The sequence below is a fragment of the Gopherus evgoodei genome, chromosome 2, assembly GCF_007399415.2.
Source record: "Gopherus evgoodei ecotype Sinaloan lineage chromosome 2, rGopEvg1_v1.p, whole genome shotgun sequence".
Lineage (NCBI taxonomy): Eukaryota > Metazoa > Chordata > Testudines > Testudinidae > Gopherus > Gopherus evgoodei.
In genome coordinates, this window is record NC_044323.1 from 129,076,612 (window position 1) to 129,092,945 (window position 16,334).

Genomic DNA, 16,334 nt, shown 5'->3' on the forward strand with positions numbered 1-16,334 from the left:
TGTAGTACAGAACAACTACACTGCCAGCATTCAAGTATTATGTGACATGTGCTTGTCTCATATTCTTCTGCATTTTTATCGTGCAGATTCTGGTATTACCAAAGTAAGTAAATATTATTAAAAATTCCTAGTTTGTATCCAGTGCATTTGTATTGCTACATATTGGATCATAAATAAAAAATGGTAGTATCCTTAAACTGTAGGTAATAATTTAGCATTTGCCAGGATGCAGGTGTTAATTCGTGGAGATTGAAATGAAACAGATATGAATGAGACTTCCAGATTACTTCAGAGCTAGGTTATGTAACTTCTGTTTTTAAATATCATAATATTCTGATGCTCTAATACTTGTATCACCTTTGATTTTTATTTTTTAAACAAAATAGATCTATGATGGGGACAAGGACAAAACTGAAATGAGTGTGGAAAAGTATGCAATACTTTGCATAAGCAATTGTAACTAAAGTCACTTTTATGGCCTGTGGATACATGGTGTCAGACTAAATAATCACTGTGGTCCTTTCTGACCTTCTAATCTGTGGACATGTTCATCATTTAATTTCTGGGTTTTTTGCATCCCTTAAATATTACTTTTCTGTGAAATTTCATGAAATTTCTATTTTAAATTTTTAAAAAGCATGAACGTTTGCATCTGAACATCTCTAGTGAATTTCTGTCAAGTACCAGGACTACAACTGACCTTCTTTCCTGCCTTGCATACTCCCCTTAGGACCAGAGACAATCTGTGCCTTTCAGAGCTTACTAGAGTATTGTTCATCCAACCAAATGAGAGCAGACAGATTACCAACATTTTGTTCTATGCAGTTCCAATAAATCTTTACAACATTACATTATCTGGCACATTAACTTTTTGTTTGATTGCAGAGGTTTAACTCTTTACTAGTTTGCTAGGTTAACAGTATTATTGCCTGATCTTATCACTGTGTAATAGACAGGACTTCTACTTTCCCCTTTTTCTGTGCCTTAATTTGGATATGCAAATCATTTAAATGCATTATTTGCACTTGAAGTTCAGAAATATTTACAGTTTCTCACAGGAGCCATATTTAACATGGGAAACTGTGCACCTGTCTTTGGAGGTATCTGTTGGTATAATCTCATGTTCTCACCTCCATGCCACACAAGATGAAAAACAAGTATGATTCATCTTTTCTCCATGAAGCAAACTTAGAAGAGGTTTTCTTTGTCATAAGGTTACATTTTAAACTGTAAAAGTAACAGCATATCAGCTACATAACACCTTTACAAAGTAGAAAATGTAAAGCATAAAACTCATTACTTTTTTAGAGTGCAATATTTGGTTCTGACTCACATTTTAGATTAAATGTTTTTAGTACACGTAAAAAAAACAACAGAGTAGAAAATAATACAGAAAAAGAGTAAGTAAAACAAAACATAAAAGACAGATTACTTTATACTATTTGGACCAAATGTTTCCCACATTTGCATATGTGCAGAGTTATATGTATATGTGTATCTGTGGGCAAATTCTGACCTTTTGTTTATCTTTGTCTATGTTTATGGATTGTTTTTATAATTTCACTGCATTTTCAACAAGGTTAAAATTTAATATTTGCCCGCTCCCTCTTTTTGGAGAGGAAAATATGATTTTGAATCATTCTTGGAATCAGGAAACAGAATCATATAAGGTAGAGATTGAAAAGGCCATCCAGATGATTAGATCACTCAGTCCATTGGTCTGCAAGGGCAGTGTATATGTATTGGTGTTTTGCCCAATCAAGTTGTAAAAGTCCCAAGCAATGATGGTATAACCATGGCCCTTAGGATTTTGTTCTACAAATGAATACCTATCACTACAAGAAAGCCTAAATTTACCCTTTCTTCATTTTCTCCCATTACTTCTCGTTATGCCATCATGACCACCCTAAACAATTCTTCTCTTTTCTCAGTGTCATAACACCCTTTAAATATTTATTAACTGGTGTGGCAGACAATAGTAATCATCTTGGCAAGCTATACTATATTTAGCTTTTTTAATCTTTCCTCATAATAAAATCCCTGTACCCTGTCATCATTTTGCTCATCTTTGGACCCACTCCAATTTGTCAATCTCTCTGGTAATGAGTTGCCGAGAACTGAATGAAATTTTCCAGATGTGATGGCAGGAGAGCTATATAGGGAGTAAATATAACTTTCTGACTCTTGTCATGTGATTTCTTGCATAGACACTCCAAATTGCACATTTTTGTAGAATTACTAAATTATAATCTTAGTAAATTCCTGTCCATTATTAGCCTTGAATATATTTCAGCATTATTCCTGCAAAGATTTCTCCCTCCAAGTATATTTATTTGGGGTTTGCCCAGACATTTTCATTTTAAGGTTGCATTTTTCCAAGATGAATCTCATTTTGTTTCCTCTCCATGTTTCTACCTTTTTAGATCCCTTTGCATTGTTCCTTTTCTTACTGCTTTTCAAAACTCCTAACAGTTTAAATATAATCTGAAGCCCAGATCCACAAGGGGACTTAGGCATTGTGACACTGAGTGTTGCAGCTCCTAACTTTTAGGCACCTAAAAAAATCACAGGAACAACACTGTGATCCACAAAGCCTGAGTTTGGCATCTGTGTTCTCCATACAGTACGTGGGGAGACACAGGCACCTTAGAATTCAATCCACAAACGCCAGGATACTAGGCAATTAACTGCCTAAGCTTGCCAATGAGAGATGCTGACAAGAGGAATGTGTCCTAAACCCTAGCCTTCTCACAGCATTAGGTACCAACATCTGGGCTGCAGGGAGGCACCTTTCTCTCATCTGAGGAAGATAGTTGCTCCTCTGCCTAACTTGCCAGGCCCAATTGGGTAGGTGTGTTCAGAGGCCACCTAACTGCACAGAGAACCTCTGTGCTGGGGAAGAGGCAGCAATAGTACTCTCTCATAACCTTTAGCCTAGAGGTTTTTCCTGAACGATGAAGCAGTAGTGTTTTTAATTAACACTAAATGAATCTCTAGAAGGTTCAATAGATGCATAAATTAAGTTCATAAAATAATCTGAGGTCTATTTTCAGCTCAGAAACAAACTTCCTATGTGACCCTGAGGAAGTCAGCTGACTTTTCTCTGCCTCAGTTTCCCTATCTGTAAAACGAGGATAATACTAATAGTGATCCCTCATGCATGTTCTGAATTCAGTGATATTTCTTACACAATTTAAGAACTTCTGTTTGAAGATATTATAGAAGTTCATTGTATAAAGTAATGGTTATAAATATCAGGCATTACTTCGCTGTTTGGGTTTTGCTATAGAAAGTCTACCTTGAGCAAGGCAAAGTAGTACTCTTCATTTTAAGTTCACACTGTGCTAGGGAGCAATTAAGATGAACTGATTTGGTGCAATTCCTTGGCAGCCTTTGCCAGTGAGGGTCTGGCAATTAATGAGTGTGATACTGATCCTGCCCATATAGATTGAGAAAGTCAGTCTCTTGAGCCCATGACAGTGACTCAAGTCCTTTTATTCCATTTCCACTGCCCTGCTATATAACTTATCAAAAATGAAAGTCTTTAATGAAAACGAGTTACACAGAGAAAGCAAAATTGTGCCAATCATGATTCTGCAATTGCTACTTTTTCCATTTTCAAACTGAATAGCTAATCCAGAGCTACACATGACTAATTACAAGACAATTATTACCTTTCTGTTTTGCTTAAAACATAATGTATTCTTCATAAATTCAAGTCAAATTGCAAATAATAAAATTGTGCTTATAAATATTGTGGCATATATGACGATCCTCTTAGAATTAATTCTGCTTAATAAAAATGAAATATACCTTCTTCCATAGGGATTTTTTCCTGCTGTCAATGCATATTTAAAAGGTTCACATTCTGTATTTCTTAATCCTATAAATAAATAAATGAAGTCAGACAACTTTTAATGAATTGTACATTTATAAGTGAAGCAGGCTATGGGTTTTCACCTGTCCATAATTAAAAGATAATGGTGGAGGAGTGTGTGCAAGGCAACTAGCAGCTTTTGTGGACAATTAAACACTATAGCTTTGCATTTGCAAATGGGTTGTATCTGATAATCACAAAAGTCATGTACAATAAATTTACTCCAGTGCTATTATAATTCCTCTATGCACAAGACAAAGACTGTTGAAGAAACTATATTTTAACAGAAGATTAAAACTTTTTTCCCACTGCAATTCTGTACTAATGCTCTCCCAGGCTTTCCAGGATGATGTTCGTTGAGTGTAGATACACATAACAGCAAAGTAAAAGTTTTTAAAAAATCAAGGAAATGGTCTGAGTGAACATGGAAAGAGATGATTGGACCTAGAACTGGATCCATAATAGGGCCTGATTTAGTATTATATTACTCCTGTTTTGCTGCTGTAACACCAACTGCAATGACATACAACTGAAGTAATACAGTGGTGAATAAGAGTCACTATTTACGTGATATTTGGAAGATTATTATAACATTTCATATTTTGGAAGTGTGATTGGCAGAAATTCTTTATCCTGTGATGACACTGTTTATTAATAGTTTTTCTTATTGAGTAAATAAATCAATTACTTGTTGATATAATAAACTGCTTAGTATCAAAGCATAAAGTTAAATTCAATCAGGTTGCCCAGTGTATCTTGGAAAAAATTAATGGGCAGTTGTGATACACAGTTACATTAAAATGACCATAAGGCTTTGATCACTGCATTTTCTCAAAGCAGGGCTTCCAGTAATTCTCCCTTGCTTACAACTTGTTCAGATCACAGAGGCATCTCTTGTAACCAACACCAAATTACACCCTTCTTGCCTTCTTTACACTGGTTTCATATAGTTGATTGATATAAGTTGGCACTATTGGTTTTTGAAATGTAGAATGCTAAATTGTAAACTACTTACTCATATTGGGGCTACTCCTGTGAATAACTGCTCACCATCGAATTCAGTGGGACTACTTGCCTGGGTGACTGCTCATCAATATAAGTAAAAGGATTTGCAGTCGTGCCTGTACTGGATTTGTCCCTGGCTATATCTGAGATCTCTTCCCTGGGCTTTGTTCTGACAGGCACCTATGTTCAACAACAGCATTATTCATCATGTCTTCTGTCATGCATACATGAAAATTCATGTAGTTCTTTCCATGAAATTTTATTAGGAACATGTTCTGAGTGTGATTAGAACAGTGTCCAGCTGAATTTTATGAGGAACAAAAGCAGCACCTTTGTCTGAAAGCAAGCTTTCAAAATAGAATAGAATACAAGAGGGAAAAGCTACATCACTATGAGCTGTTCCTGCTGCACCTAATAAAGAAAAAAAAAGACTGAAAATTAGTTTTAAAATTCAAAGGATTTTTCTCAACAATGAAGCAATTGTATCATTAAAGTATTTGCACTGATTGAATCTGTGGAAGGCTCAGTGAATGCATCAGCCAAATCCCCAAGGATGTAGCTACTGTTAGATTACAAAAACAAAGTTAAATTTAGTGTTGTCATGTATAACTTCCATCTTTTTAAAAATTATTTCTTTACTGCTTTTAGGTGAAGAATAGAATTTGCAGTCAAACAATTATGAACATGAAAATTAGTTCCCTGCCAAGAAGAAACAGATGCATGAATTACCATAGCATATACTGAATTCTTAAAGATATATTCAGTAATACACATAATATTCTTTTACAGTAATATAAGTGGGTGACCAGGAAAATCACCCCCGCCCCATTTTTAATATATTTGCATTTACAGTGAATCAGTATTTTCAATAAAAATATCGCTAACATTAGTTGTATATAATACTAATATATTTTCAATTTGAAACAATCTCATAAAAGATGAATTGGTCAAAATATAGTTATCTCAATGTAGTCATAAGAATAAGAAGAGGTTGCTAATAATGTGGATGCTCAAGATCATCAATTCCTCATACTTACAGGTATTGTGAAAACTAGGGAGTTCTGATATGTTTTCATCCCACTTCAAAAATCAGTCCTTCCACAGGCAATATCATAAAATCTTGGCCAATCAGGGAGCTCAGTGAGGTAAATAATGATAACATTTGGGGATGGAACTTCTGGAAATGAGGGTATTCAAATAGGTATAGTAAAATCCTTAATAGACCTGAAGGCTTTTGAATACCCTTTTGCCAAAATGGTTTGTCTGAACCAAGCAGATAAAAAGAATCTGATAAATTACTACAGTACATGTGAAGAGCTTACACAATAGAGTAGGCATATCTTTACTGTAAAAACCTGGACCAAGATTTTCAAATTTGGAGTGCCTCATTTTAGATACCTAAATCTACATTTAGGCAATTAAATAAGTGCCCTGATTTTCACAGGCACTGCAGCTCCCATTGACTTCAGTGGGAAGTGCCGCAAGAAAAACATTGCCGTATCAAAATTATTTATCCACATACTCTGGTATCCTGCTTCATGCAGTATCCTGTACACTCGTGGTTCTCAAACTTTTGTACTGGTGACCCCTTTCACATAGCATGCCTCTGAGTGCGACCCTCCCCCCTTATAAATTAAAAATACTTTTTAATATATTTAACACCACTATAAATGCTGGATGCAAAGCGGGGTTTGAGGTGCAGGCTGACGGCTTGCGACCCCCCCATATAATAACCTCGCAACTCCCTGAGGGTCCTGACCCTCAGTTTGAGAACCCCTGCCGTACACGATACTCCATGACATTCCTGAAAACTTAAAGCATGTCAATGACAAAAGTAACTTGCTGATGCAATTTTCCCATGGTCAGTATTTAAAATGCTGGCGTTTCATTTTTCTGTAGCTTGCTTCCCATTTCTGCTGCATTCTGGTAGCTTTAGGAGCAAAGTGAAACTACGTAAGTTTACAACTAAAACATAATGGTGATCTTTCCTCAAAAACCCTTTAAAGGCTCCTCACTGTTTAAATGACCACTGTCATCCCTGTCAGTCAGGCCTCTAAGTAACCTAAGAGGTCGCCCTCTCTCTTGCCTGAAACTTTCCACTTCTTCCTTTACCACATTTCTAAGATCTCTCCTTTTCTCTCTGTCCAGACAATCAAATTTCTCATCCCAGCTTTCATCATCTGTCATTTGACTACTGAATCTTTCTTGTCTTCTGCTACTCTCACACTGACATTGCTCCCCTTCCACAAAACATAGCTACTAAGATTGTCTTTTTTCAGCTGTTACTTAGACCAGTGGTTCTCAAAGCCGATCTACCGCTTGTTCAGAGAAAGTCCCTGGTGGGCCGGACTGGTTCGTTTACCTGCCACATCCGCAAGTTTGGCTGATCGGGGGCTGCAGGAAGTGGCACAGGCCGAGGGATGTGCTGGCTGCCCTTCCTGCAGCCCCCATTGGCCTGGAGTGGCGAATTGCAGCCAGTGGGAGCCACGATCGGCCAAACCTGCAGACGCGGCAGATAAACAAACCGACCCAATCCGCCAGAGGCTTTCCCTGAACAAGCGGCAGACCAGCTTTGAGAACCACTGACTTAGACCACATCACCTTACTTTTTGTATGCGTCCACTGCCTCCCCACATCAAGTATAAGCTGCTTGTCCAGATCTTGAAGCTTCTTTCACAAGTCTGCCCTTATTTGACCACTCTGGCCTCTTATTAAATCGCCTCCTCTCCCCCACCTCCTTCATTCTATCAGCAATGCTTTTCTATTCTGCCTATATGTCAGCTCCTCATGCCTTCTCCCACATTGCCCGTACATATGGAATACCCTCCAAAAACTGGTTTATAAGGCCACTACCTTCTTCTCTATCAAATCTTTCCTCAATACCCACTTCTGTTGTGACTCCTAGAAGTCAGCAAATGAATGCTTGCTCGAGAGGCAGAAGGAGTGAGCTGGCACTTACTCTGTAGGTTTGTTATTATTTAACGATTGCAAGTGTTAACATATGTAAAAATTATATGTATGTGATTGCATTTCTCTCCTCCCAGCCTTTATGTGTCACTTATCTTTTTATATTTTAAGCTTTTCAGGGTAGCCCAGATCCTCAAAGGCATTTAGGTGCCTGGCTCCCATTGATTTCATTGATATTTAGTTGCGTAAATACCTATGAGGATCTGGACCTCTGTCTTCACATGTGCTTGTGCACTGCTTAAGTGGAATGTGGCCTCACTCCTGATTGGAGATTCTGGCAGCTATTATAACACAAATATTTAATAATAATAATAATTAATAACATGCATTTTCAGGTAACTTAAAAAAATCCTGATTATTTCAAGATGAATACATGCTGAGGGCATTATGAATGACCTTTCAGATTTACTTTTATTCAGCTGTTCTCACCAAATTGAATTTTTATTAATGCTGGGAGTTCAAAAGTGCATTAAGTAATTGGCAAGACAGCTTATATTATAAAATGTGTATTATTTTTATTTATTTATTTTTATTATTGTATTACTTTAGCACCTAGGAGACCTAGCTATGGACTATTGATTGACCCATGAAAAAATTATTTTAATGGCAATAGTATGGCATAAAACAGAAAAACCTGCAGGAGTAGAAAGGTTATTTTGAAAGCTCCATCCAGGTGTTGCCCATGTATCATGTTTGGTGAAGAAATAGGTTTGCTGATGCACAGAGGAGCCAAGGAGAGTAACTTTTAAACTCTGCAGATGCCCCAAGATCTGTAGGTAAAACTGCAGATAAGTGCTAAGAACTAGGCCATGAGTGCTGCTGCTTCTTCCCTGCTAACTCCTGTTTTGCCATTGGTAGGATAGCCATGACTGCACCTGCATCTCCTTATTCCCAGTCCCAAAGCACAGAGCAAGAGTCAATACTTCCTTAGCACAATTAACTCTAATGTATTTTTCTGGGGAAATCTGCCATGTGACCATATTGTAATACCTCATGGAGTGATTGCCCTCCCCTCTCCACCTGGCCTGGTTCATCATGGCTGGCCTTGGTGCTCACATGGAAGGACTTTCAGTATCTTAGGGGAGGGAATATAATGCCATATGGTTTCTGCTTCTCCTCTTCTGTGTTTAATGGGCATATATGGACAATATTTGCACTAGGTTTTTCCCTTTGGTACCACCAGCAAAGGGTGGATTGGAGACTCGTTATCAGAGTTGATTGTTTTTCTTTGTTGTTATTTTTGATGGGTAAGGTACTTTTTAAATTTTTTATTATTTATTTATTTGCTTCCATTTACTGTTTTTCACTTTGTTTCCTTTCTATGACACCCATATTGCTATTACTGTTAATTTTGGATTTAAATAGACTCTAAAATAGTTAAATAGCAGTAGGTTAGCGATAAAATTCTCTTCTAATACAGAGTTGCTATAGGAAAACATACTATAAATGTCTGCTCCCATTTAAGAATTTGTAAAGACAACTGATGTTTAATATCTTATATTATGTCGGCAGGAGAGGAGAAATCAATTGCCTTTGCTTCAATAACATTTAGCAATGCAGAAATCACTATCAACAGCTATATAAAGTGGTATAATGTTATAAGTCACTGTTTTCATTCATTCATAATTTTCTGAAGCTCTTAATGGGCAGAAATTTTCTAGCCTTGGACTCTGCCCAAGGAAACATTTTTTGGAAAATGTGAACAGAAGATGGTTCAGCTTTTGTTGAGAAGGAAGAGAGTGGCGGCGGGGTGGGAATATAGCTACCATATTTTTAAAATGTGTTTTTTGGGTTTTTTTAAATGTAATCTTGCTAATGTGGTTGGATTTAGAAAATTGTAATTTGGCACACAAAAATTAGCCCCTTACTAAGAAGTAGTGTTTATTAGCCTTCCAGTAAAATATTGGATTTGTTTCCAGGAAACAAATGATGTTGGAAAATTGCATTTTAGGCAGGATTAATGCCTGGGATATTATTTTCTAACTGTTTTTACCAACATTCTGAAAAAAGAAAGGCTGCACTGTAGATTTGTGTGCATCGTTTGCGTAATGTCTAATAAACTTTTTTTCTTATTGTCTTATAGAACATCTATCCTTGGAATTTCCTTTGGGGTGGCATTTCTCTTGCTTTCCTTCATTCTTTTTATCTGTTTTGCTGGACAGCTTTTGGTAAGTAATCAGAAAATATTAACTCAGTGATCTATACAGTTTCTTATATATAAGAAGCCAGATCATAGCACAGATGATAGTCTTTACCAGATCCTGTGACCTTTGAAAAATGACAGTTTAATAAGGACCTATTCGTGCTGTTTGTACCAAAGCTCCCATTAGTTTCCGTGGGGATTTTCCCTGAGTAAGGCATGGAGCTCAGAGATCCAAGGGCTTTATTCCCCTAGGTTAATTTACTTTCAGCTTCTTGAATTATCTGAAAAACAGAAAATGTCAATGTGATGACAATCTTTCATACATTGATGTCAACTGGGGGCAGATTCTCTGACAGGTTTGCATTATAAATAGACTGATTTGCTTTATTTTTTTGGTGCAGAGTTTTTTGCTTTTGCATGGATGAGGGCTAGGATTTTATTTTTAATTTACTTGGTAAATACTTTTATGTTGTAATGGAATTTTTGTGTGATTTTTAAATATTAAACAACTGTGTAATCTGTATTTAATAACAAATTTAATATTTATTGTAATTTAAATATCGTGACAGAAGACTATATACAGAAATTTGATATTAAAATACTGTTGCCATATGAACTGTTAATGTTACTATCTACTTATTAGCCCATCTGTTAATGTGTAGAATTTGAGTATTTCTCATACTTAATGCAAGATGCTGGCAAATTTCTTCTCTGTAAATTGCATAAAAGATCATTTAAATATTGCATCTGAACAGCATGTTTACATGATATTTTGTTAAATGCTAAGAGAATGTTTAACAAATATTTATTGTTTTAGGGCAAAATACTTCTTTCAGTCATGCTGGGGTAGATACAGAATAACTCCTTTGAGAGCTAGGACATGGTTGTAGCTTTACAATGGTGTATGAAAGCTGAATTTGGGTCTTAATATTTAACACAAATCTAAGTGGACATTATTTATATAATTATGGTATAATTCCACATTAATTACTTAATATGTGTTTTCGCCATTCATCCTGTGTCATCTCACAGACGTATTAAATCGAAATTAAGCTCTTCTGATTCTTTAAACATATTCTTTAGTCTTTATTTGCCAATGGCTTCTTCCATTTTGAAACCAATCATAGGATTATTTCTGACTGATACATTTGTATCAGTCGGAGTGTATTGGTGCTCTGCACTTTCTACCCAGTCAGAGACTCAACTGAAGCGGGAAGAAAAATGAGGATTCTGGGATTGATGGAGAATTGATTGTTGTATTTGGGGTCTCAGAAAAAATGAGATAATTGAGGACCCTAGTACAAGAGGAGCAATCAGTCTGTGTATAAGTTAGTTCAGATATGAGAAAATTAGAGAATTCTAAGCTAGAACTCCAAGTCTTAGCTAAAGAATACCATAAAAATATTTTTAGAATAAGCAGAGCAATGAGATGCATATGAAACAGGTGATATCAATCTTCCTTACAAAAATCAAGGAGCACCTATAAATGAAAAAGGGCTTGATATGTGAAGTAAACCAAAAACAGGACTGTTTGAAAATTAAGTTTGGTTATGCTTCTGAAGAAAAGATGTGTTCTTTGAATAGACACCATCCCAAGAGTTTTGTGAGGTTGCTGTCAAGACAGGGAAACTAGTACGCAATACAGTTCACCATGACCATACATGAGATAAGATCCTATATTCGTGTATGAGGAGGTTTTAAAAACATGTACTTGGTTACATGCCCAAGAGCAAATTTCTTAAATAAATAATAATGCTGACAATACGTCTGAGGTTAGAGTCTGGCCATTACCATGAGCTGACCTGGAAAGTCTGGGTCTAAATACATGTGATATATATTGCTCAGTATTCCTCTCTAGTTATTAGGAGAGGTCCTTTGGTAGCACAGTATTTTTTAATGTTTTGTAAGAGAAACCTGATTCCTAGGATTTCAAAAACCTACAGTTTTATTCCTACTAAACTAAACAGATTCAGTATCATAAAACAATAACTCATGGATATTTTATATAGTATTAACCTCTGTTACACAAGGCTTCAGAACAGTGCTGTCATTATGATAACAAGGATCTGCCACAAAAATTCTCCCGCTTAATTGGTGATTAACTGTGTACAACTTGTGCATATGTTCACAGGGAGGAAAGAAGTAGAACTGGAGAATCATTTTCATTTATTTTCCCTATTTAAATGAACACTTTAATATAACCCTAACTAAGGAGAGAAACAACACAACTTGGTAAACAAACCTTGCCTGAAGCACACTCTGCTGGAAATATTTATAGTTACTTCATGAAAAAAATACAGTGGGTGAAGTCATGGCTCCATTGAAATCAATGGCAAAACTCCCATTCAGTTCAGAGGAGCCAGGATTTCACCCTCTGGAGTATATGCTGATTGCATAGAAATGTTCAGTTTATGTCATATGAATTTTGAGAGACTGAAGGGAGAAATCCTTACGAGGGTGATAGGTATCTTATCTGAGTATGTTATTCAAAAATCCTTGATCCTGGATACAATCTAAGGCATTTGCTAAACAAATATTTTGCCTTTTAGAAATATTTTTGTATGCAGTCTGGAGATAAAACTCATAATCAGATTATTTAAATGACAGTATTACTTGAAATCTAGATAGTTTTTTTTTAAAATGAGCTAACTAGCTTCAGATACTTCACCTTTCCCATGCCCCCTTTCTACCTCTGTCAGTTGTGCTTTTTACAATCACTCTTTCAAACTTTTCCCCTGGTGTGAAAGATTTACACAAGCAAGAGGGAAAACAGATGTACTGATTTAACAGAGGAAATAGTGAAAGTGACTATACACATAATGCTACCAAGTGCCCAAAGTAAATAAACTTAAATATTAGATTTTTTTCCTCTAACCTCTTTCATGTATAGTAATCTTACGCAGCATTACTTGTATTATAGTTGGTAAAAAGCAGTTGACAAAACTGTAGCTTTTTAAGTTGAGGGTGCCCCTTTACAGTATCCAGAGATGGGTGAATTCTATCAGAGACAAGACAGTTTATGGAGAAGAACAAGAATCTTGCAGGAACACCAATGCTTATCAGCTGCATTAATAGCCATTTAAAGATTTAATGTATGAAGTTAGATCCAAGTTTCTAGCTGTCACTGAATTAATGGAGTATATTTTGTTAATTTCAACCTGTAAAGGTTCTCTTGTACTTAATCCTCAGCTCTCCATATACATCTGCATGGTTGGCTTCAAGCTCCAAAACAGATAAGGCTGCTATTTGAAAACAATATGTTTATAGGGGGAAGATAAGTGGAGTCATACCTCCTAACTGTACCTCATTACAAAGTAAAACATGAAAGGAATGGGGATTGGAATCAGAGCAAGGAAAAAGGGAACCAGGGGCTAGATTAACAAAGGACGTACGCACTTTCCTCTTTAGGTGTCTATGTCCAATCTGTAGACACAATTAACATTCACTAAACCACTACTTAGTTGCTGCCTACTCCTGTAGGTGCCTGAATCCCCATAGGCAGAAATGCACAAAGTTGCCTAGACCTGAGGCCACCTTATAGCTAGCAAGCTGCTTGGAGCTCTAGCTCGGAACTAGACCCCAGCAGGATTCTCAAACGATGCGTTCCCCTGCCTTTCTCACCTGTGCGGACTGATGTGGTAGACATAGCCAAACCTGCACAAAAACCAGAGTAGCCTGACCTGCACAAAAAGCAGCTGAGGGAAAGCATGGTGGGAATTTTGGGGCTGACTGGCTGCCGTGCATCAAAATAACCACTAGCTCATTGTGGTCCCTGGAACAAAGGAGACCTCTTTTTGAATCCCTGCTCTGCCTGATTTGGAGCAGGGACTTGAACCTCAGTCTCCCACTTTCCTTGAGAGTACCCTAACCACTGGTCTGTGGGGCATTTTGAGTAGGTCACTCTCATGCCAGGGAAGCTGTTCCAGTGTGTTTAAATAACTCAATATTCATTGGAGCAGGGATTCAAACATCAGTCTCCAACATTCCAGGGGACTGCTCCGTCACTGGACTGTTGGCTATAATGGCATGGGTCTCTGTCTCTCACTGTCTGTCTCTCTCTGGTGTTTTGCAAGAAAGGGCTGATGAGGCTTAGGTGCCTGTCTCCCGGAGAGGGTTCACAGCTTATTGAGAATCCCAATAAGAGATCAGCACCTCCTTCCAGCCTGTCAGTTGGGTGCCTAAGACTCAGATGTGTGGGAGTGAAGTGCCTAAGTATCTGTGAGGATCTGGGTCATAAGCTGCACCCCTCTCCTCTTCATTTCACTCCTGGCTTACTTAAGGGGCTTCCCACTCAGATTGCTGGCATCTAGTACTCTCTTTCTTGGGTGCCTAGTTCTCCCCATACAATGCAGTGCCTAAAGTCCCTTGTTAATCTAGCCCTAAAACTCCGCATTTTTTTTCCTGAGTCTACTGCTGAATTGAAGTGTGCTCTTGGGGAACTCAGTCTCTGTATGATTCAGTTTGCTTCTTTGTATAATGCAAATAGTAATGTTGCCTCCTAGCCATGGTCCAAGACTTAATTCAACCTTTATAAAGTGCTTTGAGATTCTTAGATAAAGCTGCTAGATTACAACTGAGTATTGTTATTACTTTTTAGCCCAGATTAGCTCTTATGCACAAACCTAATATAATATCATTTTTATTAGTCTATTAATGACATCAGAAAAAATGTGATGACAGCAAAGATGTGCCAGTGAATGGTGAATAGCAGAGCAAAAAAAAGGAAATAAGAAATAGCAGAGCTACATGGCAGGCTGCAGTGCTTTGGACAGAGCAGAAATGTGTGTTGATGGGGCACTGTTCTTAATGGGACAGCTCAGTTCTGAAAACAGGAGTCAGGGTCCTGGCATATTGGAGTCAAATGATATTGGAAGGCCTGCTCCACTGGAGCCTTTGCTTGTTCATCCAGCTAAGGGAGGAATACAAACATACTTTTCTGGGGCTTTTCTTTTAAAGGAGCATCCCTAAAGAGTTCCAGTTAGTTTAGGCAGTATCCAAAAATGGTGCCACTTTAATAATATCTAATATGTATTTTCAGTGCTCGCAATATATTTATCATATATTTTCTAATATATAGTAAAAATATGTTTCCCCTGAAGGGGGATCCTGGATTATATCTGTGTGACCTGTGAGATTTCTTGCTGGCCTGAGGAGCTGCAAGAAGTGAGGGCACTATTTCTATTTGTGCTTTGTGGGTTTGGCTGTCAGTAAGCAGCTTATTGGCATCTGCAAAGTAGATTATTATATTATAGCTGTGAATTATTATAACCATTTCTATTAGCACCATTATTGTTATTTATTGTGCACCTATTGTGCCTGATATGGTAAGTCAATGGAAAAGAGAAACTGGAAAGCAGCTGGGCCATCATTCATAGCTGACTTCCTCTCCCAGTGCATGTGTCTAATTTTTTCTCTTCTGCACTGCAGAATCCCAGCATCCCTCACCACAACCAAGCTATGTGTGTGAGCTCAAGTTACACCCTTTTGCCACTGTCATTGCAGATTTGAAATCTGACCCACCAGCTACAAATGCTCTGCCACTGAAAAGTGCAGCCTGAAATGCTCAGGACAGCACAGATTCTTGTATTTGGCCTTCGTGCTTTTACAGAAGGAAACCATTTTCCCATTAATTTTCAGTATTTTGAGAAGGCAGGATTTATCTACCTATATTATAATCATAGTGGGTTCTTCTTCTTCTTGTTGACCAGTATGAAAAAAGCAAACATTTACAGTTGTTTGGCAAGATAGGTTCTGCCATCCCTGATCTCCAGAGATGCATGTTTTGGAGTCCCTTACAGGAGGTCCTGAGAAAGTGTGTGAGGTGGCAGCCGCAAAGCTAGTTTTTCCTTTAATAAGGCCCTGTAACGCTATTTAAAACAAATGTTCAGGGCCATATTCTGCTCTCAGATAACTTGCATGCATTTATGTCAAAAGGAGACATGTACACACAACTGAAGGCAGCATTTGTCCTCTTGGTTGTGTGTGTGTGTATTCATATAACTTAAAATTGCCAATTGATTTCATTTTTAAATATGCAAAAATAAATAATTAATTTCCTAACTTTGTTGAGTCTTGGCATGCCAAATTTCAATCTTGGACAAATATTTAAGGGAAATGCTATAAACCTCTTGAGGATTTAAAGTGGAAACACCAATTTTTTTGTCACTGTAATGCTCTTGGGTTCTGCTTGGTTGAAATTAAGGACATCTGGCTGTCATAACACTGTGCACTCATCTTACTTAAATGGTACCTGTTTGCCCTCTCAATCTGTTCTGGTTTTAAATGGTTGTCATCCTTGCAAAGGGATTAAGATGTGAAATGACTGTCAGTCTTTAACAGTAC

General features: G+C 37.2%; 1 protein-coding gene across 3 annotated transcripts in view; it reads left to right on the plus strand.

The window, feature by feature from the left end:
- The window catches only part of ADCY2 (adenylate cyclase 2), a 459,805-nt gene that overhangs the window by 368,770 nt on the left and 74,701 nt on the right, over positions 1-16,334 (plus strand). For all 3 annotated transcript variants that reach the window (XM_030551678.1, XM_030551679.1, XM_030551680.1), the window contains 2 exons: positions 6-103; positions 9,933-10,017. In XM_030551678.1, the coding sequence (XP_030407538.1) occupies positions 6-103; positions 9,933-10,017 (183 nt within the window). The remainder of the gene's footprint in view (positions 1-5; positions 104-9,932; positions 10,018-16,334) is intronic.